Here is a 27,785-nt window from a genome sequence, read left to right as displayed (position 1 = left end):
GAGATGGAGGAGGCTCTCTGCTGACACCTCAGGGCTTCACGTTAAATCCAGTGATCAAATATGAACCTTACAGCAATGAAAGGGATTAGTGGAGTAACTCCTGCATGAAAACATGAGGCAGCTTATTTGATGAAACTGATGAACTGAGATGAATGAACACAACCAAGGCAACAAGTGGGATTAGAGTCAGATACTCCAGCTCTGCTTCAGTGAAGTCAAATCACTGAAATATAGACTTAAAAAATATATAGTCTTAACAAACACATATATATATAGATAGATAGATAGATAGATAGATAGTAGAAATTGCGCGTTATATGGGATTTGTTTAGTACTTAGGCTGTATAATTATATGTATTTATATGTACAGTTGTATTGAATTATATAGAATCCAATTACATCAATTATGATGAATAGTTAAAAAGGGGTAGGTATAAAAAAGTGTATATTTCTTCCTACTCCTTTTTCAAACAGGATACACCATGTTGTTTATCTGTTTCTCTTTTTGTTGTCCTCTTTTGTATTTATATATGGAAAACGTACACACACACACACACACACACACACACACACACATATATATATATATTGTATAGCCTACTTGTTTGAAAATAAAATTCTTCATTCATTCATTCATTCATAGATAGATAGATAGATAGATAGATAGATAGATAGATAGATAGATAGATAGATAGATAGATAGACAGGCACTCAGGCGGGCAGCTAGACAGATAGTTTTACTTGTAGCTCTCTTGGCTGTAAACAAACAAAAGATACATGTTAAAGTTGATGTTAGCTCAGGTTAGACATGTTTTTACAGCTAAAAGTAGAGCTGTAAAGAGTGTGTGGTTAATCATTTGTGTTAGTATAAATACTAACTCTGTGCTATCGTCTTTCTTCAACCTCCAAGTCGATGTTCCCAAGTGAAAATACATCGCAGATGGTGACTTTTTTTCTCTGAGAGAAGGAAAGACAGAAAACTACAGCTACCAAAACACCGCGCTTCCGCGATTGATTTCTGCGTCATCAAATCGCGCCTGCAAGTGCAGAAAACGCAGAAGTTTGAGCAGCAGCAGCGTGAACCTGCACACCAAACACTTCAGGTGAGGCTCTCTGGGGTTTTAACGTGTGTGTGTGTCTGTCTGTCTGCCCGTCTGCCTGCCTGTCTGTCTCCCTGTCTGTCTGAGCATTGTGTTTTATCCACCACGGAGTTTGAATAGGAGGGAACTGGCCTCTGTTGTTATTCAGATCTGCTGCCGGAGGGGAAGTTAGTGGTCACACCACCTGCCGTCTGTGTGTGTGTGTGTGTGTGTGTGTGTGTGTGTGTGTGTGTGTGTGTGTGTGTGTGTGTGTGTGTGTGTGTGTGTGTGTGTGTGTGTGTGTGTGTGTGTGTGTGTGTGTGTGTGTGTGTGTGTGTGTCAGAGCTGTGTTTGAATGCTGTGTTGATTCTGCGTAAATCCGTTCTGCTATCTTGTTATTTTAGGCATTTGTCATTTAGCTGTCATTCTATTCTATTCTATTCTATTCTGTATACTTGATCTTAAGCGTGATGATAGTTGTTTGTCTTGTGTTGTCTTTGTTGACTGATGAAACCGGGTTTCACTTTATCATATTGTGATGTAATGAATCAATAACCAATCAATCAGATCTTTAATCAGCTGATCGATAAATAAGTTCAGCGCTGGGTCAGCTCAGTAAGCAGTGTTTGTGGCAGCTGTGAGCCTTCAGCAATACCAAGAATGAATACTGCAGCTTCGTATCACTGTCACTGCAAAAACCCAAAGCCTACAAGAATATTATGCACATAACACTGAATATTTATCATTGTTTACATATAAACATGTGTATAAACAATTACAAATAACACGTTTTACCTGACTGAGTCTCAGATTTGAGGAAAGGGAGCTCAATATTCAATATAACTGAGGTAGAAAACTGAATCTAGTTTGTCATGATTTCATCTCATACTGGCGTTATTTGCATCTGGCCTGTGATTGGTCAGCTGATCTGCCTTTTCTCTGAAATCCCAAACATTTGCACACAGCTGATTTACTCCAGAGAGGGATGCACATCCTCGTTGTCTGGCACTGTGTGAACGTTTAGGGAGGTGTTAGCAGATAAAATGCTGTTTTAGTGAATTGCAGCTCCGCTTCTTCTAATTATTGTTTTTGTTGATTTTTTGTTTGTTTGTTTGTTTGTTTGTGCCTCCAGGGGGCGTGGTTATGAGTAGTCCCATGGCTAGCTCCGCCCCCTCCAGTTCTAAAGACCGGCCAGTTTCCAGGACCAGCTTCATCCCAGAACTGCAGAGCATGATGTAAGACTCACTCACACTCTCTCTGTCACACACTCACACACACACACACACACACACACACACACACACACACAGTGTCAGACAGTGAGCAGACAGAGAGACAGAGGAAGGAGACTCACCCCAGTAGAGCATCGGGCTGCTGCTTCCAAACAGGCTGTTGGAGGCCATGTTGACCTGTTTGACCGACACACACACACACACACACACACACACACACACACACACAGCCACATGGGTTTACATCAGTAACAGCACACATAACAAAACAAAAACACACTGTTCATAAACTAAAACTGGACCATGGGAGGTTTAAAAAGTACAGACATGTTTTTTTTTTTTTTTTTTAATTTGTAGTTCTTCACACTTGTTAAATTGTGAGGCTTATTTGACATCACTGCTCTCATTTTGGACAGTAAAGTTTATTGTTCAAGTGTAATATATCCTGTCTCCATTACATATCTTTGTCATAAGTGTTTGACAACCACATTTGAAGGATCATTGCAAAACATGTGTGTTTATGTATATATCAGCTGATATATCCATATTGGAATTTGTTTATTCCCTAATATCGGCATCAGCATTAGCTCCAAAAATCCAGTGTCCCATCAGGCACTATTATAAAGTTCTAAAACCTAAAATATTGAAACTATTAAATTTACACTTAAAGCCTACTAAAAATAATAGTAATCATAAAATAAACAAAAAAATCTGATTTCTTTTTTTTTTTTGGCTGCATCACTGGTATGCTAAAATTCTTCTAACCATTCCTAAAAGCATAAATTTGTCAGAACGCAGTGCTGTTTTATTATCATAATCAGAGCTAACTTTTGTTGCCAAAGCTGTTTTTGCAGGGATGATTAAGTTACTGACTGGAAAAAAGAAACAGCACGTTTCTTGAAATTCAAATGCATGGTTGCCTACAAAATTATTTTTATTACATGTAAAATCTGTTTTCACTGAAATGCAGAGGTAATTGAAGTCTCATAAAACACCTTTAAGCTGGAGTTTTCACATGAAACATGCCAGTAAATATATTTTCAAACAGCTGGATATGTCAGTCCATGAAATTTAATGTATCATCAATAATATTCCATCTCCTAGTAACTTAATATAATACATTTCTTCATCATCACTTAGACTGAATTTACACGACTGACTATCTCTTGGTTTTCTAAGCACAGCGAAACTACAGTCTGGTTTTTTTTCCCACAATTTGTGTCACAAATTTGCTTTACCTGTGGCTCCTCTGAAGGTGAGAAACCACATGTGTGCTGTGGCTTCCCACCTCTGTGTTTATGTGTGTGTGTGTGTGTGTCGGGGTACTCACCGTGTGGTGTGTGTGGACTGCAGACGTGGTGTCGGTGGTCAGAGGGACTGAAACCAAACTAAACCCCAAAACCTAAAAACCTTCCACCTTAAAGTGAAGCACAGCCTCCACACCTGAGGCCAGCCTGCCCACAAGCCAGAGCCGTGTGACTGACAGCGCCACACAGCCAATCACAGCACAGATGGTGGTGAGGGGGGGCCTGGGAAAACTGGCTGGTGTGTGTGTGTGTGTGTGGTGGGGGTTGAGATGTTGAGAAAGGAGGAAAGAGAAGGAATGAGAAGGGAAAGAGCCTCAGGATGTGGCTTCAGCTCAGTTTGCCATCATGGAAGTGGCTTCTCTCTATGCAAATTGTGGCTTTACCAAATTACCTGTGTGTGTGTGTATATGTGTATGTGTGTGTGTATGTATATGTGGTATTATTCAGTGACCATAGTTATTTGGATGACAACACATTGCTTGGGGTTTGCTCTAATGACTTGCATGGGATATGTTGGGGATGAAGTGACACAATGAGGCTGTTTTCAAGCAGAGTAAAATCATCATCACCATTAAAACCAATGGTTTTGTACATGACCTGCTGCTGCAAGGTGCAAAAAGATTGATATTACAGTGTAGTTGCAGTAGCAGCCACCGTGACCGAACAAACGAAACAGGAACTCAGACTTTGCAGCAGAAATACGAGGGAAAAAAATCATCACGGTGTTGGACACACAGTTTGATGAGCAGGTGATCTCTGGGAAATGTAGTGCAGAAACACCACAGGAGTGAGACCTCTGCCATAAAGAGATCATTCAAGGAACATGAGGATCGCCATCCGTACAGTTTTTGGTACTATGTTTTTGCATGTAAGCCTCTCAGAAGACTCAGCAGAGACTCTCTGTGTGTGTGTGTGTGTGTGTGTGTGTGTGTGGTGCGTGTCAGGTTTGCTCTGGGAGATGCTCGCAGGCCGCTGCATGAGACAGCTGCTCTGGTGGAGGATATTGTCCACACACAGCTCATCAATATGGTAAATCACACACACACACACACACATTAAAAAACAAAAACCAAACAAGTAGATCTTCTTAAGTCCAGAGTCAAGTGTAAATGTAACAAGATGTCCTGTGTCTTTTTTTGGCTATTTCTTATTTCTGTTGTGAATATCTGGAAAATCAATTAATAAAATCAATTAAAGCCAAAACACAAAAACTGGGTTCAGATCACGTTGTTGGTGTGCATGTGAGCGTTGCCAGTTATCTGCCAAATTAGCGTAAGCTGTATCCTGCATGAGGCTAATGGCTGTGCTGTGATTGGTGGATCAGCTGCAGCAGGCCTGTGAAGGGGCGGCTCTTCGGGGGTCGAGGGTCATTTCAGCAGAGGACATCCTGTTCCAGATGAGAAGAGACAAGGTGACTGAAACACACCAAACACACACACACGTGAACTGAGATACATTTAACATGGAATCAACTCTGGCTTCACATGCAAGACTTTGGCTGATTCATTTCTTTCTCACATGTTCATATTATAAGCTCATAGTACTCCATATTAATAATCCTGTAATCTGCTAAATATTACAGATGAATGACCTGTACAATGGATTTCTGTTGTTTTTTTCTCTGCCAGAGGAAACTGTCGAGGTTAATAAAATATCTTCAGTTTCGAGATTACAAATCTAAACTCCTCAAAACCTTGGAGGATGACGAATCTCTGCAAGACACAGGTACACACACACACACACACACACACACACACACACAGGCACAGGCTTTGGGAATCTGTGAAAGTTTGATTAAAATGTTTTTGTTAGCATGACACCCACACATCAGTTTTACATGATCCAGATTATGAAAGGTGTGTTTACATTGTGAACTCTGTATCTCACATTTCCAGCTCTAAAAAACTTTTACTGCATCTACAAGTCAATGTCTTCAAGTCAAACTTGGATCGCCTCGAGAATATAATTCGTTTTGTTTTGCAGACAGGTGGGGTGCTGCTGGTAGTGGCGGCAGCGCTGTTGCCGGGGGTAACCAGCGGAGGCAGCGATTGGCTCAGGACTTCCTGATGTGGATGGATCAGACCAGCGAGCTCCTGTCCATGGCTGAGAGACAGGAAGTAGATCCGGTCAAACAGGAACGCTTGGAGGTCAGCGCTCATCATAGACTCCCACTGATCGCTGTGTTAAATCATGTGCTCACCCCAAGTTGTCTTGTCAGAGGAAATACGTTTTCCATCCCATGTCTCATGGAGGACAAAGGTTTCAAACTCTGTAGCTCTCTCTGGTAGAACGGATTTGAGCAGTAACTTCAACAAACAGCCACAAACACTTGAAATTCTCTGACTCTTTATGCAGCATAATCTAAATCCTGCCTGTCCATTTGCATGTAACCTGAACTGCACTGCAAAAACTCAAAATCTTACCAAGATTATTTGTCTTATTTCAACTCAAAAATGTCTTATTCCTAGTCAAAATATCTCATTACACTTAAAATAAGACATGATCACCTCAGAAGTAACTTGTTTTTAGACAATTGTCTCTCGTTTCAAGTGAAAATTCACTTGAAACGAGTGAAAATTTGCTTGTTTCATTGGCAAAATTTGTTTCTTGTTTCTAGCTAATTTTCACTTATTTCAAGTGAATTTTCACTTTTTCCACTGGCAAATTTTGCCAATGAAACAAGCAAATTTTCACTTGAAACAAGAGACAATTGTCTAAAAACAATTTACTTCTGAGGTGATCATGTCTTATTTTAAGTGTAATGAGATATTTTGACTAGAAATAAGACATTTTTGACTTGAAATAAGACAAATAATCTTGGTAAGATTTTGAGTTTTTGCAGTGTGAGCTTTTACTGAGGACATTATCTTTGTATATATCTATATCTATATATATCTATATGTGTGTGTGTGTGTTTGTGTGTGTGTGTTTTTAGCGTTTAGAGCGTCAGACTCGGGCGATGGACCAGACCCAGTACTCAGAGTTCTGCGAGAGTCGACAGCTCAGCTTTGGTGAGACCGACAGTCTCTTTTTAGCGACTCAGTGGTGTACTGCCAGTATTGAGGATCACATTAAAGTGGAACTAGAATGACATAAACACTGCATACTTGTGTGTGTGTGTGTGTGTGTGTGTGTGTGTGTGTGTGTGTGTGTGTGTGTGTGTGTGTGTGTGTGTGTGTGTGTGTGTGTGTGTGTGTGTGTGTGTGTGTGTGTGTGTGTGTGTGTGTGTGTGTGTGTGTGTGTGTGTGTGTGTGTGTGTTTAGCTAAAAAGGCGTCCAAGTTTCGGGACTGGCTGGACTGCAGCAGTCTGGAGCTGAAACCCAACAGCATTGCAATGGAGATCCTGTCATACCTCGCCTACGAGACCGTCGCCCAGGTAACGTCTTCACTCATCATGTCGTGGGTTCAAATCACTGATGAACTTTATTACATGTCCCCTCCTGTCTCCCAGCCTCCTCACTCTCTTTGTCCCCGTCTTCCTCCAGATTGTGGATTTGTCTCTGCTGGTGAAGCAGGAGATGACGCTGAAGACCAATCCCATCAGTCACGTGATCTCTGCCAGCTACATCCACTACAACACACACACTGAGGTCTGGACACACACTCACACCCAGGATTGTATTAATAACACAGACACTAGAGTCCTGTAAAGACCCTTCCTCTGTCTCTGTCTCTCTACCAGGTGAAGAAGGATCCGGACTCACCTGAGGCCACTCCCCCTTCCACTCCAGGCTCCTCCCACTCCTCCAAGCCCCTCCTCCAAGGCAACGGCAGCCTGGACGGCCGAGCCCGACAGAGAAAACGCAAAAAGGTGTGTGTGTTAGCTGTAGTCGCCTCATTCAACATTCATATGGGCCAAAATGGAGTGAAGAAATTGTTGCTGAATGCTTTTGTTATTGAATAACATCAGAATAATGTTGGTTTTAGGTTATGAGTAATATGGTTCCTGAAACACCTAATTAATGCTGTTATCACTTTGCTCACTGGTAAATAAAGTGAATTTTAAGGTGTGTGTGTGTGTTGCAGAGTTGTCCTGCCACAGTGGAACCTCCCAGTGGAGCCATCCAGCCCTGTCACATCAGAGAGGCTATTAGAAGATACAACTACAGACACACAGTATGTACACACACACACACACACACACAGTCATGTATAAACAGCTGATTTGATGGGAATTCAAGAGTATGAAGCAATATTTTAACTTTTTCCTCTCAATCTCAGAGTGCCTACCGGAGGAGTGGGATGGCCTTCCTGGCTTGCTGAGGTTGCACCGCTTTGACACACACTCAAACACACTGAGGTGCAACGACACACACTTTTGTACAAGTCTACACTCTCATGCACACATCCCATTTAACTCAATTTCTTGTCTTGGTTGTTTGTTGTAATACTTTTTTTCCAGTCATTTCATAACATTTGAACTCATTGATGTATTTACTATTAAAACTTTAGTACAATTGACAACTGCATCACTCTTCTTTGAAATGCATCAAGTCTAGAAGGGGAGATCCAGCTGCAGTGGCCTGAACAGGACATGCACCTTCCATGTGGCTCTTGTTTGGACTGTCATCTAAAGAGCGAATTCAGAATCCCAAATAATTAAAAAATCTGTTTACATTTTAATATTGTCCCTTATCTCACTCTGTGATTAGAGGATGTGTAACTTTTGTTCAATAACACACTCATAAAACACTGTAATCATAAATAATCTACAAACACAGATCAGTCCAAGGCTGTTGGTCAAAAGAAACTTTATTGGTCACTAATACAGAAACACAAGAGACTCTACTGAGCATGCCAAAAACTCAGCCTGTGACATCACTGCAACATCGGTACGCAGAGGTGGGGCTTTGCTCTGGAGTTGCCACGGCAACCAGAGAGCGACAGATTCAAGTAGACATTTGATGGGAGCAACGAGTCGGACAATGAAAGCATGGAAATTTGTTTTGTGTCAGCATGACTCAGTGCTGCTGATTCAGTGTCTGAGAGAAACTGTCATCTAGATTATTAATTCGTCATCGCTGTAATGAGTGTGTTGATCAGTATTTGTGTGTGTGTGCATTTAGTATGTGTGTTACTGTGTGTGTTTGGATCAGTATTTCTGCGCGCTGTTGAGCAGCGTCTCCCTCTCCAGCAGAAGTTCTCCATATCTCTGCTGCAGCTCTCTCTCTCGCTCCATCTGCCTCTCCACGTCCTCCCGCAGGCCCTGACACAAACACACACACACAAATGAAGCCACAGAATAAAACATCAGCCGTTGCTATTAATGTGACAAACATTTTTCTATATTTGTGTGGACCAAATGTGTCAACAAATTGTCATGGATGTGTTGAGTTAAGCTAACAATCAGACAGATCTTCTGTAGCTGAAAATAAGTTCCTTGGTTGTCTTTTATGGAGACAAATTGGAAACTATTTTAAATTACAATAGCATAATCATCGTTAAAACCCACTGTATTACCGGTATATTTACTCTTTTTTAAAAAAATGATATTAGGACTGACTGTCAGATGCTTAACCACAGAGGATCTACAGATTTCTACCAGAACATTTCTCACGGTTGCACCATTTTGAAAAGACACTGTAAGGTTAGTGCTTGTTGTCAGGGTTGGGGCTACAATTGTAGGGAAATGGGGCTGAACACAGCCACTTGAATATACTCAAAAGTAAACGTGTATAGTCATACAAACATGTGTTTATCAAGTGTTTACCTCTTGTCTCCTGGGAATAGCTGTATCTTCTTGTTTCTTCAGCTGAGTGAATGTGTGGAGCTCTGTGGCTGCCTGCTCCACCTGGTGGACACAATGAGCACAACACTGTATTATACTCCTGTGACAATCATGACATTAAATTTCCAAGGAGATGGGGACAACTTGAACAAGAAATCCTCCCTGACTTGAAATGTCAGTGTCAACAAATGTGAGTGTTCAGCACCTGCTCCCAGAGTTCACTGTGCTGCTTCAGCAGTCCCAGCGCTCTGGACTGAAACCCTCCCAGGAGGATTTTGAGTTTCTTCTCCAGCTTAGCTGCTCTCCTGGCCTCTGCTGTCATGTGACCACGGTTCACCTGAACAGACAGACGCAGTAATTTCAGTGTTTGGAAGACAGTTTACCTGGAACATCAACTATAGATGTTGAGGTTTGGGGGTTATTTTGAGCCACAGACTCCAAATTAGCTAGGATCAGTGAGGGTAGGATGGTACGCTCTGTGTCCTCTGCAGAAAATGGTTAGCTAGTAGATGTGAGACCCCTTTTCTCCCTCTTTCTTCCAATACCATGACAAAGCAGATGCAGAAGCTGCTTCATCCAAAAGCAGTAATACAGGTTATAAAAGACAGGTGAAAAACTCTACATGAGTCTGTGTAGTTCTCACCTCTAGTTTCTTCTCCAAGCTTTCAATACGGTCTTTCTTGGATGCCAGGTTAGCTCTGGTGTACCTGTTCTGACCTGCGAGATACAACACCTGGAGGAACACAGACAGGTAGACGAGGTAAATGGACGACTTAAGCACTAGGGAGAGGGAGTGACATGAACTTGGGAAAGGGAAGGTGAAACAGTGAACCTCCACCTCAATCAGTCATCAGAACACGAAGCACTGGAAACATTTTTTCACACTGACACTGATACTAAGACCAAGATGTCATGACACTGGAGTGTCATTCCAAAGAAATCATCTGTTACAAGTGAAAACACTGTGTGTACTCTTGTGATTTTACTGTCACTCAGTCAGGGAAGACAGATCGATGCTCACCTGTCCGTAGCATTCCTCCCACACCTGGCTGTAGGCCTCCATGCTGAGCTCACCGTGCCCCATTCCTGCCTTCACCACCTCCATCTCTGCTGCCAGCACCGCTGAGGCCTGTTCATTCACACATCATACAGTTACACAACCTCATTAACACTGACAGACACTAGCGCTTAGAGGTGGGAGAAAAAAAATCGATTTTTAGATGCATCGCGATGCGGACGTGGGGCAAGCCGGCATCGATGCATTAATGACAATAATCGATGCTTATAAAATGATTAAAAAACGCGGAACTGAAGTCTGTAACTGCGTCTAGCCGGGCAGTTACAGGATGCACACAACAGAAAACAATCACGTGAAGACGGCTGAACAAGCTGTAAGAAACATCAAAGCGGCACCCTCTGCATTAAAAGTGAGTGTTTGGAAACATTTCGGATTTTATGAAGAGGAAGGGACAAAAGACCTGGATTAGAGCCAAACTGTGTAGGTTATGTCACACAACACAAATATTTTGGCCACACGAAATTACAGTAAATAACAGTAGATTAAATTTAGTGTTCTTTTTAATTGTAGTTCACTACAAATATACCTTGTTTTAGTTGTCACAGTAAAAAAACAAATTGTCTGAAAAATGATTTAAAAAATGATTCAATGACAATTCAATGACAAAATATGCATCAAGATGTATCGATAATCGCTTTATAATCGCATTGTTGGCCTCATAATCGTAATCGAATCCAATCGTTAGGTGGCCAGAGATTCCCAGCTCTACTAGCGATGTCATATATTTGCCAACAGGTTATTACCATTGTAGAGACTGATCACTGTCGCATTAACACACACAAACCTGTTTCTGGCTAACTCTGATATCAATTTCCAGGTTTCCCAATGTGGCCTCATGTAAAACCCAAAGATGTTTCATAAACATGTACAAGCAATTCTGTTAGCCAAAGATTTTAGTCCTTCCTGAATTGTTCCTTTGTTTTCAGCTCAGAAAATGAAGACATTTCTAGAGATGTAGTCTGGATTTATGTTACATATGAGCTTCCTGGGATGATATGTTTATCTCCCGAATCAATACTATCACTGTTCTTGGGTGCTGATTCAATAGGTACTGCAATTCTTCAATTCAAGTATTGTGATTTGATATGATTTACTGTGATTTTTATTTGTTTTTTTAATGCTACACCTTGGGAAAAAGTTGAATCATACATTTCTAGAAGGCATGTTATGAGTCTTATTTCCAAAACATTGCCCATCAAGTATTTGGGTATTTAAGCACTTATTAATTATTGCGATTCTGTAAGTATTGCAATTGGATATTACAAATTATTGAGATTTTTGTTTTTTTAATTATATCAATTCAGGAATATAAAAATCGATTAAAAACTCTTTGCCTAAAACAAATCAAATTCCCTACTGCTCCCTGGATTATACCTGACATTCCAGGAATTCCATCAACAGTGAATATTATTACCGATATTAAAGTCTACAGCAACAAAAATGAGAACTTGCAGAATCAATGCAAGAAACATTTCCTTCAGTTCAGATATTTCAGCCTGTGATTTGTGTATGTGTGTGATCAAGATTATGCTGGTGGTAGGTGTGTGTGTGTGTGAGAGAGTTACCTTCTCCATGTCCTCTGGGCTGACTGGCTGGTAGCTGTGTGTGTCCAGGTACGCTATATGCGAGGCATTATTAGACGTGGAGGCGGGCCCTCTGGTTTTCCCGCGCTGCAATAGGCTGGCTATGTTGGCTGACGGGTGGTGCAGGCAGTCGTAGTGCAGCATGGTGATCATTTCCTGTTTGATCAGCTCTTCAGCCAACTGGAGATCGGAGAGGGGCTCCAGGGAGGCAGGCCGCAGGACGGACTCGTTCACCTGGAAACACAGATTAGATTAGATTACAGATTAATCACAGAGTCTAACATCAAGCTAATAAAGACAAATGCAGTCGTGTTCACCTGCATCACCATCACCTACTGGGAGTCAGATGGTATCCAGCAACGTCACATAAACACAACCAGACATACACGCTGTCCACCGGTGTCATACTGAGACAGGCTGCCTACAAGTGTTATCACATTAAAATGAAGACTTCTTAATATATATGTAATGCCTGCTGAGCTGAAGTATCAGACCAGTTTTACAGTTTTACATCACAGATCTGTATGACTGGGTTGTTTGCTCATCAGAAAAACAGCAGACCAAGCTCAATATTTTTCAGCTGGTCTAAGACATCTGCTATTTGAAAAAACATTTTCCTAAATCACAAATTGGCTTGTACTCACTTTGATAGAAAGACAATATTACAGTTCAGTGGTTTCGATTTTTAGCTTAAAAAATTCCCTTTTTGACAGCAGGAAGTGTCAAATTTTAGTTCTGGAGACATTTTATGTACCCCAAAAGTCCCTGCTTGGGGGTGACTACTCTCTAAAGGCCCATGAACTTGGAGATGTGGCTTGCAGGAATGTCCGTTGCTGACTGGTCAAACGCACACAGCGCAACTTCAACCTGTGTACCACTTCATTCATAAAACAAAGGAGTACTCCAGTATTGATTTAGGAGCCGACTTTTCTCCCACAGGCAGAACAAAGAAGAGCTGCTTGCAGAGAGAAACCCTGTTCAAAGTGTCAGAGGCTGATGCAATCTGTCAACAGGTAGAGGTTAAAAAAGTTCAAACAGCCTGATGCTTCACACTGGAAAAAATGACCTACTTTACCCCGTTACTTTGGCTGGGAAACTGCCTTAAGGGTAAACACTAAACTGGCTCTATCAAATGTGGACCGCAGCATCACTGGTGTAATGAGCCAGTATCAGTCAAGCAGTGTGTGTGGTGAACATAAGGTTGAGTGTGTGTGTGTTACCTCAGTAGGTCTGGGCAGACTCCTCTGAACGGCAGTGTGTCGCAACTTCAGCTCCTTCTCTCTTTCTGCCTCCCGCAAAGCCTAACACACACACACACAGACAGCAAGGTTCAAACACTGATTTTATCAAACTTTCATACCTGCATGATTGTGGTGTAAAACAACCAAATGCTCACTTGAGACTCACAGAACCCACCTTACAAACCAACTGCAACACAGACTCGTTTTGTTGCATTTTTCAAATTACTCCTGTAAATTTTATTTATTTCCAAGCTTACAACAGGATTTTATAATTTGCGAAACTAATTTTCTGACAATGTAAACTTGTGTCACAGTAATGCCACTCAGATGTCTAAAAAAAAAAAAAAAAGAGTCATGAGGTGTTTTCACTGAGTTAACAGATCCACCTGCTTGCGTGACTCTATGTCGGCTGCGTCCTCTATGAAGCCGCTGTCCGTCTCCGTCTCCTCCAGCTCTTTCTCGGCGTTTTCAGGCAGGACGATCTCAAAGTCGTTCTTGGGAAGAGGAAGTGACATGAGGCCCTGCTTCAGCTGCTGCAGGCTCTCTCTCTGCTGTGGGGAGCAAGAAGCACACAGTAGTTAGTTTATGCTCTTTTTTTTTTTTTTACAATTTTAATTTCTTTGAGCAGTATTAATTTTTTGTGACCTTTTAGTTTTTTTTTTTTTTTAAATACATCCAAAGTTTATGTAAAGCATCTGTGTATCATTAACAGTATTATACAAATAAAATGATGTAGTTGCATAATTGTTATGACAGCATAACATCGTTTCACACACACACACACACATTCGATATCAACGTCGATAATTTTTCACTACTACTACTTCATTTCAGAAGTGAAGAGGTTGGAAAAAGATGATAAAATTTACACTTCACAGAAACATTTAAACTGCATTTCAATGTGGGAAATACAAATTTCAATATCTATAAATTTATATGTTCATATTTAAATTCTCCTCCAGAACCTAACACATCTTGTAAAATAATATTTGTGTGTACACGTGTGTGTATGTCACTAGGGTTGATCAGCTGTTTCTCAGCGTGTGTGTTTGTATCTGTTGTTTGTGTGTTTTCCAAGCCTTAAGCATGTGCATGACCTTCACTGTTAATCAGCTCATCTTTCAGTGTGTGTAATTAGTGTGTATTCAAAGGGTGTGTGTGTGTGTTCTTACCATGTGTTTAGCATACGCAGGGTCAGTCAGCTGCTCCTCACTGTTAATGTTCAGTTTGTCTCTCAGTGGTGTGCGGCCAGGGGTCAACCCTGGGGTTGTGGCCCCACGTGGGGTCATGCCCCCTCCTGCCTGAGGGGTCATGCCCTCCGACCCCTGACCTGGGCCAGGTGTTCTAAAGGACATCACATGACACTGAATTAAACACTTGTAGTACGAGCTAACAGGGGTACAAAGTGTTAACCATGAATGAAAATGCTGATGGTCATCATATTAAACTGAATTTTATAATACCTATGTAATATTTATTCTAGTGAATAAGAGCATGCAGAGATGTGAACTGTCAATGTGTGTGTCATTCCAAGCTTGCAGCACATGACATATATTATCTACATTTACTATCGCTTTTCCCAGTGAAAGGCAATGGAAATTTTATGTAAACACAAATGTGGCTTCTATTTGTCCCCTGAATCAAATAAATAATGCATACTTTCATACCAAAACACAGACATAATAATCTAATTCTCCATCAATTTCAGTCATATTTTATGCATTTAAGATGTCATAACTGAATTTAAGGCTGGATAAAAAATAGATTTTCCGATTAATGTATGAAGATTTTTGTAAATATCATTTGTATCCCTGCAGATGTTGTCTGCTGAACTATTTGCCCATGAAAACTCAGGTTATCAAATATGTTTTGAACAAAAAGACAACAATGACATGAGCTTCACCCTGAAGTGAGAGACATCAAACCCAGAGGCAGATCAATTGATGAATTTTAGATTTAAAAATGATGATGGTGAATCACATCATAATCAGTGCCAGCACTCTAACTGAACTGAACTGCTGGTGCGATTATATTTGCAGCATCCGTCTGTCCCTGTTGTCTTTACCTGAACGGGGTGCTGAGCACAGTGTTGGGGGTTTGGACCTGCTGGCGCTGAGGTGTAACTCCACTGAAGTCACTCTGGTGCAGCGGGGTGTTGAGGCCTCCTTTCAGAGGAGTGTCGATGTTGGTCAGAGCCATCAGGTTCTGCGCCTCCTGTAAAACAGACAGGCAGGAGGAACATGAGCGAGAGTGGGAGTTAATATCAAGTGGTATGCAAACATTTTAAATTGTAATCCAACATTTATTAAACCAGGGCAGCTAAATGTAGCACAACCACACTACTAAACCCTTGTTTCCAGTGTGTGTGGGTGTTGAGTGTGTGTGTGTTACCTGCAGAATCTTGTCCTGGGCTGCGGGGGTGCGCGGCGTGCGCAGCCCTGTCGCCATGTTGTTGGTGACGCTGTACTCTGACAGGAGGGTTGAGGAGGCGGAGTTAGCGACATCACTCTCCTCCGCGGCTTGACGGGCAACCTCGCTGGCCACGCCCAGTTTGACCACTTCCTCCAGCTCGGCATCACTGATCTATAAAGACAACATAAACACGTTTGATAAGCATAAATACAGAATATGCCCCTTGTTGAGTTTGATGCCATTTGTTTCATTGAGATTTTGTTCCCCTTTTGTTTTTAAGGGGAAGGGTTGTTTTAACTCATTTTTCAAAATATCTCTGTCTCACATGCAGTTTCCAGTCCTTTTCTTCTCATATTCACATAAATTCTTTCTTTTTTTATTGTTTTGCTTGCCTGCCCCCGTCCACAGTGAGGACAGAGGTCGCAGTCAGCTACAGCACAGCCCCCTGCAGCTGGTGTGGATTCGGTGTCTTGTGAAGGACATTTCAGCGGGGCGGATGTTTGCCATCATGGGGCTAAAACCACACATTTTAGCTTAAAATGGTCTCTGCTCCCTATTCCACCAGGCAGTCTATTCCCAAAACAGTGTCTAATATGTACAGGACTAGTTTGACCCGGCCCACTGCTCTCAGAGGTTTAGCAGACATACTGGCACAGAAGGCGCCTGGTGTACTAGTCAGTGTGTACTAGTTACCTGTGGTGCGGGTAAAACCAGTTTGGAGCGTTTCTTGGTAAACTCAGCCACTCCGCTGGTCTGCAGGATGGCAGATGGCAAATCACTCTCTTTCTTCTTCTTTATCTTCTGTTTATCTTTCTTCCTGTCCCTCTCCTCACGCTCACTGAACACACACACACACACACACACAAAATTAAGGCCATGTCTTCAAAGGGAGAAAGCAAACCATGTGGTGGTGGTGTATGTATTTAGTGCATCGTTTCCCGTGTGCATGTGAATGTGTTCTGTTAGTGAATGTGTGTTTCTTGTGCGTGTGCAGTGTAAAGTGTGAAATAACTGCACACATGTCAAACGTATAGTGTGTGCTGTCACTGACTTGCGCAGTTCTCCGTCCAAGTGCTGCTGTCTGAGTCGTTTGAAGTTTGGCTCCAGAGCGTCATACTGCTCCATGCTGGTGTCATAGAATCCCTACAGGTGAACAAAAGCAAGCAAGCGATTCAATAAATACCCAAAACAAATTGGTTCAAAAGTTCCATGCACATATTAACAACAGTAAACAATGGATACATGATAATATCAGCACATCACTGATAAAGAAAAAAAAAAGATCCAATATTGTGCATCCATAGCAAAAACAAACATGGCATGTTTATACATAACCTAACTTGAAGCTGTTTTCTTATGTTACCCAGTTAATGTGCACAGGTGAAAAGCACTGTATTTTATGTCTGCATCTGCCAGTGGAGTAGAGTAGACATAATAAAATGTGAATTCCACTTCAGGAGAAACTAGCTATTCTCTGCAATTAGGTGGAAAAAACGTGTGTGTATCTGCAATCGGCCACAAGAGTATTGGCATATTTGGCGGATTTGGGCAATTTTATAAATATGACAGACATTTCAATTAAGTCTGTTTCCAAGGCCCCTTTCCTCGCCAATAACAATGAATTATGCCGATACAGTTAACAATAAAACAAATAAACAAATTATTTTTTTGCCAAATGATTCATGATGATCCATATTGGTGTTACAAAAACACAAATAAGACCACCTGAATATATAAGGCAAAATTCTGAATACAATAAAAACTCACATCAAACTTATAATCAGATCCTCTCTACTGTTCAGGTCTTTGTTTTCTTTGCAGTTTTGGCCCCGAAGGATATCCAAACACAACTCTACAAGTTCATTTAGCTTTTTCATTTTAATGAAGGATACCTTAACAGAATTCTTATCAGGGGGAATCCGTGTGTCAGGGTCCACTCCTGCCAGTTTCCTCTGAGCTAATTTGACCAGTAAAGGGCTGTTTGTTTACCTGAGCAGGTTTCTTTTCGAAGGGGATTTCAGCGTTGTAGTCCACTCCTCTCTTCTTCTTCCTCTTCTTCTGAACATCTATTCCTGCTGCTCTCAGCTCTCTGCGCTTCTGGAGGGCGGCCAACCGCCTGCATGAGTGTGTGAACGCCAGTCAATCAGGATTACTTCTGGTCTCGTCAAGCTACCACACACTGCTATCATTACTAATAAAGTTATTGTGATCCCCTACAGATAAAACTTAGACCAACTGAGACATGAAAAATATTTTTAATTTACTCAAAATAAAGAGTAAACTACTGATAATTTGTCAGATTATACACAAAAAGGGTACTATGTCCACAGTCCACTGAAATCACTGGACAATAACACTAACCAAACCAGATGTTACAAAAAATATTACAAATACAAAAATAATAACTGAACTGCCCAATGCAAAACCTGGAACCAAAGTGAAACTTTGTTGAAATATTAAAAGCAATTAAAACAAACAACTGAAAAAGTGTTTATAGTGTGTGTGTGTGTGTGTTGATATTACCTCGCTTCCTCCAGCTGTTTCTCTCTGGCCTTCCTCTTAGCTTTCTTGCCCTGGGTGTTGGCCAGTCTGGCCCTGGCCTCTGACAGCATCTCCAACTCATCTGTAGTTAGAGACACACACACACACACACACACACACACACACACACACACACACACAGATTGCTTATTTTCTTGAACCACAAAAGTTAAAAGTGAGACTGATGTCTATTGCAGCTACACACACACACACACACACACACACACACACAGGTGTATACTCACACCAAAGGGGAATTTCTAACAATCAAGGTGCTTTTTTAATGTGAAACTGATAGCACTGCAATAATATGAAGCTCATTTGGATATCAAAGTCCAAACATCAGTCTCTTCTTCCTTGTCAATGACAATGTTGTGTGTGTTACTGCACCTTCGTCCATGTCCACGGGGTCAGGTCGGGCAGGTTTAGTTTCAGGGTTGGGATCGATCTCTCCTGGTTTTAATTTCCTCGGGTCATCTCCTACCTCCTCCTCATTGTCCCTCTGTGCTGCCTTGTCCCTGAACACACACACACACACACACACACACAGTGACAGAGAGATCATAAACACACCTGTTACACATCAACACATACAGCACAGAAACACACAAAATGCACACACATCCGACACATGATACAGACAAACTGTTACAGAGGTGAGGGCTTGTAGGGTATAATTTCATTAGAAAAAAACTCTAAACTAGTGTCTCCTGTGATACAACGGTGAAGGTGTGACTGTGATGGGAGTAAATGACGTATTACAGAAATTCAGAGTACTCCTGACATTGTATTCTTCAATAAAGGCCAAGTGTCTGTCTGTGTCTGTAGTGTAAGGAAGACATCAAAGTGTTTGTTTACATACAACACAACAATCATGTGCACATAGACAGCAAGTTGGACAACAGAGCTAAGCTTTGCGTGCTGAGCATGTGCAGTGTGTAAACATAAGACAAAACATACAGCAGGTATTCATAGTGCTCCAGACATTGTGCAGCGGTGCGTCCTATGATGGGAGCGATGGTTCTCCACTGTGTAGGCATCAGCTTGGCCAAATGAAGCAACTTCTCCTCCTCCTCCCTGGACCATTCGGTCTTCTTAATGCTGGGGTCAAGCCACTCATACCTGCAGACACACAGAGTCAAAGCATATGATTAATTAATACACTGTAACACACACATACACAGGCATGGATCCTCCTGCTTTGTGCCATGCCTAATGATGTGTTCTAACCAGGCGTAAAGGTGCAATTATTTCCACAGTCCTGTTTCCTTTCAATATTGTATTAGTGGGGAGTAAAGTATCAGGTCAGTTGTTTCCACAGTCTGGTGTGGTATCTCCTCTCTTCATCATGACCATCTTCATCATCCTTATCATAATCATCTGCCTGTGATCAACAAATATATATACTATAGTTTGCAAAATGTCAATACTTTACCAGCCACCACTAAAAAATTCCAGGGGAAACACTGACCCAGCTTTCTATTTATATGTGCATCATACAATTTCTGCTCCTACCTGGCATCAGTGGAATCACAGACTTACCATCTGGCTTTACACTGTTTGGCAGATTTGCGGTGAAGCAGGGAGGCGATACGAGACCACTGGTTTTTCCCATATTTCATCACCGCAGCCTTGAGGATCTCATCCTGAACACAGACGGACACACGGGGATGCAAAACAAGGACACGGTGCAAGACAGACACAAGGGATCAGCACCATCTTACAAAGTTACAACTGCTCACATATAACCAGACCTCTGTTATAAAAGCATTCATTTAACATGCTGTAACATTCTTGCAGGCTATGGTACAACATTGTTAGCTAGCGGTGCTATAGTCCTATTCGGCATTTCTTCATATGGCATTCAGTTTTCGTGGATAAACTGCATCAACAATATAAACACACTCCTTTAACACAGTTAGCAACAACAGCGAAGAACCAAACTTTGAGAAGCGATCTAAAGCTAAGCTAACAGAGCAGCTAGCTTCGTGCTAACTGAGCCCCGTTGGGTTACTGTTGGCGGTTAGCTTCATGCTAACCCAGCTAGCCATGTAAACACGCACCTCGGTGTTGCGCCAGACGCCTCCTTTTATCATTATACGCGGCATCTTGGCGGCTTATTTCCTCTCCTCCTTCAATAAAAATTTTCTCGTTGCTTTTCAGTCCGTTAGGGAGATAATTAGCGGCCGCTGTTTCCACTAAAACAGACCAAACCAACAGAGCAGTCTGGGCTGGACAGGAGCGTGTCCTGAAACGGAAACTTGTGTCGCAGACAGGAAATGCCGCAGTGCATTGTGGTTATCGTGGGACTAAGCAAATTTGTTTCCTATCCCAGCAACGGATTTTAAGGCTAGGATAAGGGTTAGGGTTGGCGCTAAGTTAACATTTGGGTCAGACACAAGTTGGTCATGGCTAACACTTGGGAAAGACTGTGAAGAATTAATGTAAGTCAATTAAAAGTTCCGTCGCTGTCCTAGGAAACGCACATTAGTGTCGAGACTAGTCCCATCGTTTCCAGTGTGAAACTCCCAGCCAACTGGTGCAGTTTCACGTGGGTCTGGATGCTGATCATGGATGTTAACCAGTGCTCCTAAGCCCTGAGCCAGCGAGCTGTCCAGCCTGTTCACATCTGTTTTTCATCTCATAAAAAAGGAACTCCAAAATGAGGGAATTGTGTAAATGATTCCTTCTGTGAATTACAGCCTGAAAGACACCCGTTTATTTTGGTCTTGCAAAGTTAACTTACAGCCTTCACTGTGGAAATACTGTTATCAGTTTTAGTCTTTGTCAGTTTGGTCAAATGTGTCAGCAGCATGAGTTTGTGTTGGTGCTGATGGTTACTGAGACTGGGCTGTCCACATGACTGGGAGTCAGCTGGCTCCACAAAGTGTTGGGTTTATATCTGGGAACTTGCTCACACCTTGTCCCTGACCGACACCCCCCATATATAATAATAAAAACTAGACTAAAAGTACACATTTTGCAAAAAAAAAGAAAGAGAAAAAAAAAGAAAAGAAAAAAGAAAAAAAAAACTAATCTGAAAACAAGCAAACCCATTCTGGAAAGTATCTGAAACTTAACTATTTTGAAAAGAAACATTTTAAATGAAATAAAAATAAAAACTAATAAAAAATACAAAACTACAATAATTCCGTTACAGTCTAAATCCTTTACTATAAAGATGCTAGCCTACTTTGTTGCTTTGACTATAATACCAAATATTACAGTGCCCTTTTTCTTATTAATCTAATCCTACTCTTGGCTAAATTTCATATTCACAAATGTACATATTTAAAAAAAAAAAAGCCAATTTCTACCTCTAAAGCAAGAAAACATCGTGAAGTGTTTCTTGTAACCCAATTAAATATCCATTTCAGTTCAGATCATGCACTACAATAGTTATGTTTTGATTAGTCAATCCTCTGTCATGAAGAGAAGATCTTTGAAAGTGTTGGACATTCATTCTGCAATGTGATATTTTGTGCATGTGTTACTTTAGACCTAATTTTGATCTTTTTATTTATTTATTTTTTTAACCTAATTTTCTACTTAATGAGACAACTGATCACTGTCATAGACTTTAATGTGAAGTGAAAAACAAGCTTCTCCACCTCCTGTTTCCATAGTGAATGTAACTAAACAGCAAACAGCAGTCAGGCATCAGGAGCGATGATGTTTTTATTTCAACCCTTGATTACTGAGGTACGTGTTTACTGATGTTGCACAAATGATACCAGGCTACATGTATGTTCTACACACGTTAGCACGACACGGAGAACACTTATAATAACGTGACAACAGACATGCACATATGAGGCAGCAGAGAGGCTGACACTGACCGTACCGACCAATCACCGGCCAGAACACAAAGAACCAACCAATCAAAAGGAGTGATAGCACTGGCTGCCCGAGTGTGGGTGAGGAGAGGATGAGAGGAGCAGGAGGAGGAGGACAGGAGGAGGAAGAAGATGAAAGAGGAGAGGAAAGGGAAGGACAAGAGAAGGGAGGGGGGCTAATATCTAACATATTAAGACAAGTCGTAACACTGAGCACCATAATAAACAATAAATAATATCTTCAGTATTGACAATAAATATCAGTAATCTCATAAATAATATAATCATCTTTTTTCAACATAGAGCCTCAAATCTGATACAAGTTGCACGCCGTCCCAGCGAATATAGCCAACTACAATTTACATACATACACATACATACATACACACCCGCCCACATCTTCACACACACACACACACACACACACACACACACACACATACACACACACACACACACACACACACACACACACACTTGTTTTGTACAGTTGTATCCAGTGTTAACAAAGCAATACTGTTGGACCATGGACACAGAAAGGTCAAGACTGATCTAAAGGTCGTTTAAAGGTGTTGTCAGGGTCACATGCAGACTGATATGTACAACTGAAAACTCCCCATGGATCAAACCCTCCCTCCAACCCCTTTCACTAATTTTACCCCTCCAACCATCTCTCTGTCTCCCTCTTTACACTAAACATGTCCCTCACCTGTCGGTCATTCTCTGTTCCCATTCCATGTCCTCCCTCTTCGCTCTCGTCTCCTCACATCACCCCTTCTCAGTCTGGCCCTTGCTGCCTCTCTCCCCCCTCTCTCCCTCTCCCTCCCTCTCCCCCCTCTTCCACAGTTTCTTTATTTCAGGTCTCCAGCATCTCCCTGGATAGTTTTTTTGATGCGGAGGAGCATGGTGGTCAGCCACTGGTCCAGGCGGGACACCGAGTCAAACTCCTTGACGGCCTCCGTGAATGCCTCGCTGTTCTGCTCCTCATGGGCTTCTAGGAGTTTCTGATTGCAAAACATCAAAATGAAAACATGTTGATCCACACAGAGCTAGCAAATGTTTAATGTTAAAGAATGGGCTGGCAGCTCATTGCTACCACATATAAGCATCCATGTGGTTAGGAAGAGGTCTTTGTGATGCAGCTGTAGATTCGATCAGTAATTCTCTGGTATCTGCTTTCCCAGGGTCCTGAGTTTCCAAGGTCCTATGTTCCTCAGTTCAAAATTCTGCTATCACACATAAGCCCAACCCTAACCCCACGAGAACAGAGCTGGGGAACATCTTTTTCAGGGTCTTACTGTATGCTATGTAGAGCTGGGGAACATAGACCACTGGGAACATAGAACCTTGGGAACATAGAACCTTGGGAACAAAGGACCTTGGTAACATAGAACCTTGGGAACATAGGAACCTGGGAACATAGGACCCTGGGAACAAAGGACCCTGGGAATATAGGACCCTGGGAACATGGGACCTTGGGAACATGGGACCTTGGGAACATAAGACCCTGGGAACATAGGACCTTGGGAACATGGGACCTTGGGAACATAGGACCTTGGGAACATGGGACCTTGGGAACATATGGCCTTGGGAACATAGGACACTGGAAACATGGGACCCTTTGTCATGTTCCCATTGTTTGTCATTTAAACCTGGGGAACACAGGACCCTGGGGACATAGGAATGACCTCATAATTTTCTAGGAAAAGCAGTAAAAAAAGCAGATTTATTTCCACAGGTAGGTTACTGTGACACAGTAAACTGTCTCATCTTTAGTTCTGGTCTCTACTCCAAAGCACAACAGAGTGTTCGCCCATGTCAGGGTCAGCTAAGTTAATATAAAAACACTTTTTGGGGCAGAGGCTGGGCTGTGGCACTAGCTAGCTACTCCAGCAAAGCAACTACTAGCCATTGAAGTTCTAGTTTCTACATTAGCTACTGTGCAAGTCAGGAGTGTTAACAAAAGATATTTGCCACCATTTATCACAGCATATTTTTTTATCTCTCATCACTGGACTTGGAGGTGGCATACGGTGAGGCTGCTTTCAGTTTGAAACATCGCAGATGCCCTGCTGGGCCCGCTGGCGGCGCTGGAGGTCATAGGGTCAACCCAGAGTTACAGGATTCATCCTGGATCCAACATGAATTTTGTCACAAAATTTCAACCATCTCTACCACTACTGCCATTACTGCAACATTTTAGCTTGCAGTAATGGCAGTAGTGCTGACAGAGCATCACAGAGAAATCTGAGTGATTTCATATTTAGATAGTTCAAGATCAGCCAGCAAATCATGATCACTGTCTTGATGTTAACCAACCTCTGTGCACAGTATTCCTCTCTCACTCAGTAGTTTTTAGTTCATAAGCAGCTCACTATACCTGTTGAGCAGTTGGCAGTTCAGAAGTCTGCTGTTGGAATAACTTTGATTTTGATGTAATTTGATTTGAGCTGAACACTTTTTGTGTTTAAAATGTTTAAAATATTTTTATTAGTGAAAGATTGTTTACCTTTAACAGTTTGAGCTCTCTGGAGTCTGAGAAGGCTGGGAACATCTCTTCATACTTCTCTATGGCCAACTGAGACACAAACACACACACACACACACACACACACACCAATTTCCTTCAGTGTTAGCAGAAGCTCTTAAAGATTACATAAAATACTAGGGATTTGGTCATCATACCTACAATACACATTTCTTTATTTTCATAATGAGGAAAGATGTCAGAAATACAGTAAGATTAAATGTGACTTAAGATCATGAAGCACATTCAAACACACAATAACATACACTATATTACCAAAAGTATTCGCTCACCCATTCAAATGATCAGAATCAGGTGTCCTAATCACTTGGCCTGGCCACAGGTGTATAAAATCAAACACTCAGGCATGCAGACTGTGAAACAAGACATTTGTGAAAGAATGGGCCGCTCTCAGGAGCTCAGTGAATTCCAGCGTGGAACTGTCATAGGATGCCACCTGTGCAACAAATCCAGTCGTGAAATTTCCTCACTCCTAAATATTCCACAGTCAACTATCAGCTCTATTATAACAAAATGGGAGCGTTTGGGAACAACAGCAACTCAGCCACGAAGTGGTAGGCCACGTAAAGTGACGGAGAGGGGTCAGCGGATGCTGAAGCGCATAGTGCAAAGAGGTCGCCGACTTTCTGCACAGTCAATTGCTACAGAGCTACAAACTTCATGTGACCTTCAGATTAGCCCAAGTACAGTACGCAGAGAGCTTCATGGAATGGGTTTCCATGGCCGAGCAGCTGCAGCCAAGCCACACATCACCAAGTGCAATGCAAAGCGTCGGATGCAATGGTGTAAAGCACGCCGCCACTGGCCTCTAGAGCAGTGGAGACGCGTTCTCTGGAGTGATGAATCACGCTTTTCCATCTGGCAATCTGATGGACGAGTCTGGGTTTGGAGGTTGCCAGGAGAACGGTACATTTCAGACTGCATTGTGCCGACTGTGAAATTTGGTGGAGGAGGAATTATGGTGTGGGGTTGTTTTTCAGGAGCTGGGCTTGGCCCCTTAGTTCCGGTGAAAGGAACTTTGAATGCTTCAGGATACCAAAACATTTTGGACAATTCCATGCTCCCAACCTTGTGGGAACAGTTTGGAGCGGGCCCCTTCCTCTTCCAACATGACTGTGCACCAGTGCACAAAGCAAGGTCCATAAAGACATGGATGACAGAGTCTGGTGTGGATGAACTTGACTGGCCTGCACAGAGTCCTGACCTGAACCCGATAGAACACCTTTGGGATGAATTAGAGCGGAGACTGAGAGCCAGGCCTTCTCGACCAACATCAGTGTGTGACCTCACCAATGCGCTTTTGGAAGAATGGTCAAAAATTCCTATAAACACTCTCCTCAACCTTGTGGACAGTCTTCCCAGAAGAGTTGAAGCTGTAATAGCTGCAAAAGGTGGACCGACATCATATTGAACTCTATGGGTTAGGAATGGGATGGCACTTCAGTTCATAGTATGAGTAAAGGCAGGTGAGCGAATACTTTTGGTAATATAGTGTATTTACTGTCTTTTACATGTTCTGTGTGTGTGTTTGGATGAGTACAGTAGGTGTGTATCAGTGTATATGTATGTGCCTGTTTGCGTTAGTTTGTGTGTGATACCTTGGCGTTGAGTTCGTCCACTATGAAGTGGCACAGCGAAGCCTTGAAGAAATACTCTTTAGCATTGTACTTCAACAGAGGATTGTCCATGGTGCTGGTGGCAACCTGATGCGTGCGCACACACACACACACACACACACACAAACATTTTACTGTTTACTGATGTTCACAATGAAGTACAAAGAAGAGCAATGTGAGTTATGAGGTCTGTTGACATTTTTTTGATCCAGCACTCTAATGAAATGTTTTAGCAGAACATGATTTATTATGGTATTTCATTCCATTTCTCTATGTGAATACAAATGGCTGTACATGTATAATGCATATGTGATTACCTTTTTGAATAAATGTAGTTGTGTTATGCTGGGTCAACACGATATTTCAGTTACTTGAGTTTGTTATGAAATGTTGCCTTCATACTATTTCCATTATTAGAGTGAGATGGAAATTAATCATTTTACACACTATTAAATCTCATGCTGGACCAACAGGGTGTGGGATCCATAATCTTTTATTTGGGCTACCAAACTGTGTCAATATTAGCAATGGACTCACACAGGCTCACCAATACACACACACACAGCTTTGTGTTTACGCAGTTAGGCTGGCAAGAAAGTTAACCATAAGCACACTGAACTGAGGGGAAATATGTATAGACTCTCTCTCACACACACACACACACACACACACACGGACATAAGTGTTACCTGTTCATAGATCTCGATAGCTTTCTGGTACTGCTCCAGCTGAGCGCTGTAGTGGCCCACCTTCAGAAGACACTTGTTGGCTGAGCTGAAATGCAAACAAACACACACACACACCAACACACACACACTAATCAGAAAAGCAGTTCTATTCACTAGCTCCCTTATCTCAGGGTTACAGGGCTGAGTGTGAGTGTCACAGACTATCCAAGCTGCCAACATTTTCTGGTGCAGTTTCACAAGCAAAATTAAATTCTTATCAGTGGAAGTAGCTTATAGAAAATATGTAATAAAACATATTTAAGATGGGCCTATGGAAAAGGACAGATTTCTATATATATACGTGTGTGTGTGTGTGTGTGTGTGTGTGTGTGTGACTCAACAGCAGCACGCTCACCTGTTAGACTCTTCTCCTTTATAGTAATCTGCTGCCTGCTCATAGTGGGCAATAGCCTGAAAACATGTATTTGAGCCACAAAATCAGATGATTTTTTTATATCAAAACAACACTGAAAAGACATTTTAGAAATCTCAAATGACGAGGACAGAAACATACTCTAGATTACCTTCTCAATGTCAACCAGCTCAGACTCGTACACCTCTGCTATAGTGATGTGGTGTTTGGCTGCAATGGTAAACCGGCCCTGTAATTCACACACAAGTATTATTCATATTATTCAATGATCGTGTCAATCACAGTTGTCAGAGGAAGCTATTAAAGGCTCAACGGCAGAGCTTACCATGTCAGTGTAGATATCGATGGCCTGATTTAGACAGTTGATGGCCTCTGCAGAAACACAGATATGTAGGTATGGTAAGTATGTCACCTAAAATACTGAGAAAATACTGGGAAAAGACCAGAAAGATCAATGGATGAAACAGACAGCGTCATAAAATC

The 27,785-nt window shown here is 41.8% G+C and overlaps 3 protein-coding genes across 7 annotated transcripts in view; 1 reads left to right on the top strand and 2 right to left on the bottom strand.

Moving 5' to 3' along the window:
• Nucleotides 1-990: 990 nt before the first annotated feature.
• On the top strand, nucleotides 991-8,231 carry supt3h (SPT3 homolog, SAGA and STAGA complex component). 4 transcript variants are annotated; one of them, XM_030069869.1, is made up of 13 exons: nucleotides 991-1,103; nucleotides 2,212-2,314; nucleotides 4,563-4,647; nucleotides 4,943-5,029; nucleotides 5,247-5,343; nucleotides 5,602-5,765; nucleotides 6,554-6,629; nucleotides 6,882-6,994; nucleotides 7,104-7,208; nucleotides 7,301-7,429; nucleotides 7,645-7,734; nucleotides 7,840-7,918; nucleotides 8,113-8,231. In XM_030069869.1, exons 2-12 carry the CDS (start codon nucleotides 2,223-2,225, stop codon nucleotides 7,879-7,881), a joined length of 1,080 nt encoding a protein of 359 aa, XP_029925729.1. In that variant the 5' UTR covers nucleotides 991-1,103; nucleotides 2,212-2,222; the 3' UTR covers nucleotides 7,882-7,918; nucleotides 8,113-8,231. The 4 variants fall into 4 exon arrangements, with proteins under 4 accessions (XP_029925729.1, XP_029925730.1, XP_029925728.1 ...); XM_030069870.1 differs by having other exon boundaries at nucleotides 8,118-8,160; XM_030069868.1 differs by lacking the exon at nucleotides 8,113-8,231 and adding an exon at nucleotides 7,926-8,076 and having other exon boundaries at nucleotides 7,840-7,895.
• Nucleotides 8,232-8,352: 121 nt separating this feature from the next.
• On the bottom strand, nucleotides 8,353-20,485 carry cdc5l (CDC5 cell division cycle 5-like (S. pombe)). Its single transcript, XM_030070911.1, has 19 exons — nucleotides 20,265-20,485; nucleotides 19,744-19,847; nucleotides 19,162-19,323; nucleotides 18,592-18,719; nucleotides 18,184-18,283; nucleotides 17,650-17,776; nucleotides 16,712-16,803; nucleotides 16,354-16,498; nucleotides 15,640-15,831; nucleotides 15,314-15,462; nucleotides 14,421-14,592; nucleotides 13,635-13,799; nucleotides 13,228-13,308; nucleotides 11,990-12,241; nucleotides 10,368-10,475; nucleotides 9,990-10,079; nucleotides 9,552-9,683; nucleotides 9,329-9,409; nucleotides 8,353-8,824 (listed from the first exon to the last, which is right to left on the bottom strand). Exons 1-19 carry the CDS (start codon nucleotides 20,307-20,309, stop codon nucleotides 8,711-8,713), a joined length of 2,439 nt encoding a protein of 812 aa, XP_029926771.1. The 5' UTR covers nucleotides 20,310-20,485; the 3' UTR covers nucleotides 8,353-8,710.
• A 1,376-nt stretch (nucleotides 20,486-21,861) lies between these two features.
• napba (N-ethylmaleimide-sensitive factor attachment protein, beta a) overlaps nucleotides 21,862-27,785 on the bottom strand; it is a 9,970-nt gene continuing 4,046 nt past the window's right edge. The window contains exons 4-10 of one of the 2 annotated variants that reach the window (XM_030070838.1): nucleotides 27,628-27,674; nucleotides 27,454-27,531; nucleotides 27,285-27,340; nucleotides 26,891-26,975; nucleotides 26,184-26,288; nucleotides 24,547-24,615; nucleotides 21,862-23,041 (exon numbers count right to left, since the gene is read on the bottom strand). In XM_030070838.1, coding sequence (XP_029926698.1) covers nucleotides 22,889-23,041; nucleotides 24,547-24,615; nucleotides 26,184-26,288; nucleotides 26,891-26,975; nucleotides 27,285-27,340; nucleotides 27,454-27,531; nucleotides 27,628-27,674 — 593 coding nt within the window. In that variant the 3' untranslated portion in view covers nucleotides 21,862-22,888. The remainder of the gene's footprint in view (nucleotides 23,042-24,546; nucleotides 24,616-26,183; nucleotides 26,289-26,890; nucleotides 26,976-27,284; nucleotides 27,341-27,453; nucleotides 27,532-27,627; nucleotides 27,675-27,785) is intronic. The other variant, XM_030070839.1, reaches the window with a different exon arrangement.

Source organism: Myripristis murdjan, chromosome 15, assembly GCF_902150065.1.
Source record: "Myripristis murdjan chromosome 15, fMyrMur1.1, whole genome shotgun sequence".
In the NCBI taxonomy this organism is placed as follows: Eukaryota; Metazoa; Chordata; class Actinopteri; order Holocentriformes; family Holocentridae; genus Myripristis; species Myripristis murdjan.
The sequence above is the reverse complement of the archived record's forward strand: the minus strand, read 5'-3'. Positions and strand labels throughout refer to the sequence as shown.

Bases quoted from the DNA above. Each gene is read 5' to 3' on its own strand.
- supt3h (XM_030069869.1), top strand. From the start codon at position 2,223: ATGAGTAGTCCCATGGCTAGCTCCGCCCCCTCCAGTTCTAAAGACCGG. The intron at 5,344-5,601 runs GTACACACACAC...TTTGTTTTGCAG, and splicing joins CGAATCTCTGCAAGACACAG to ACAGGTGGGGTGCTGCTGGT. The intron at 5,766-6,553 runs GTCAGCGCTCAT...GTGTGTTTTTAG, and splicing joins TCAAACAGGAACGCTTGGAG to CGTTTAGAGCGTCAGACTCG.
- cdc5l (XM_030070911.1), bottom strand. From the start codon at position 20,309: ATGCCGCGTATAATGATAAAAGGAGGCGTCTGGCGCAACACCGAG. The intron at 16,499-16,711 runs GTCAGTGACAGC...GTGTGTGTTCAG, and splicing joins TTGGACGGAGAACTGCGCAA to TGAGCGTGAGGAGAGGGACA. The intron at 9,410-9,551 runs GTGCTGAACACT...TGTGTCCACCAG, and splicing joins ACAGTGAACTCTGGGAGCAG to GTGGAGCAGGCAGCCACAGA.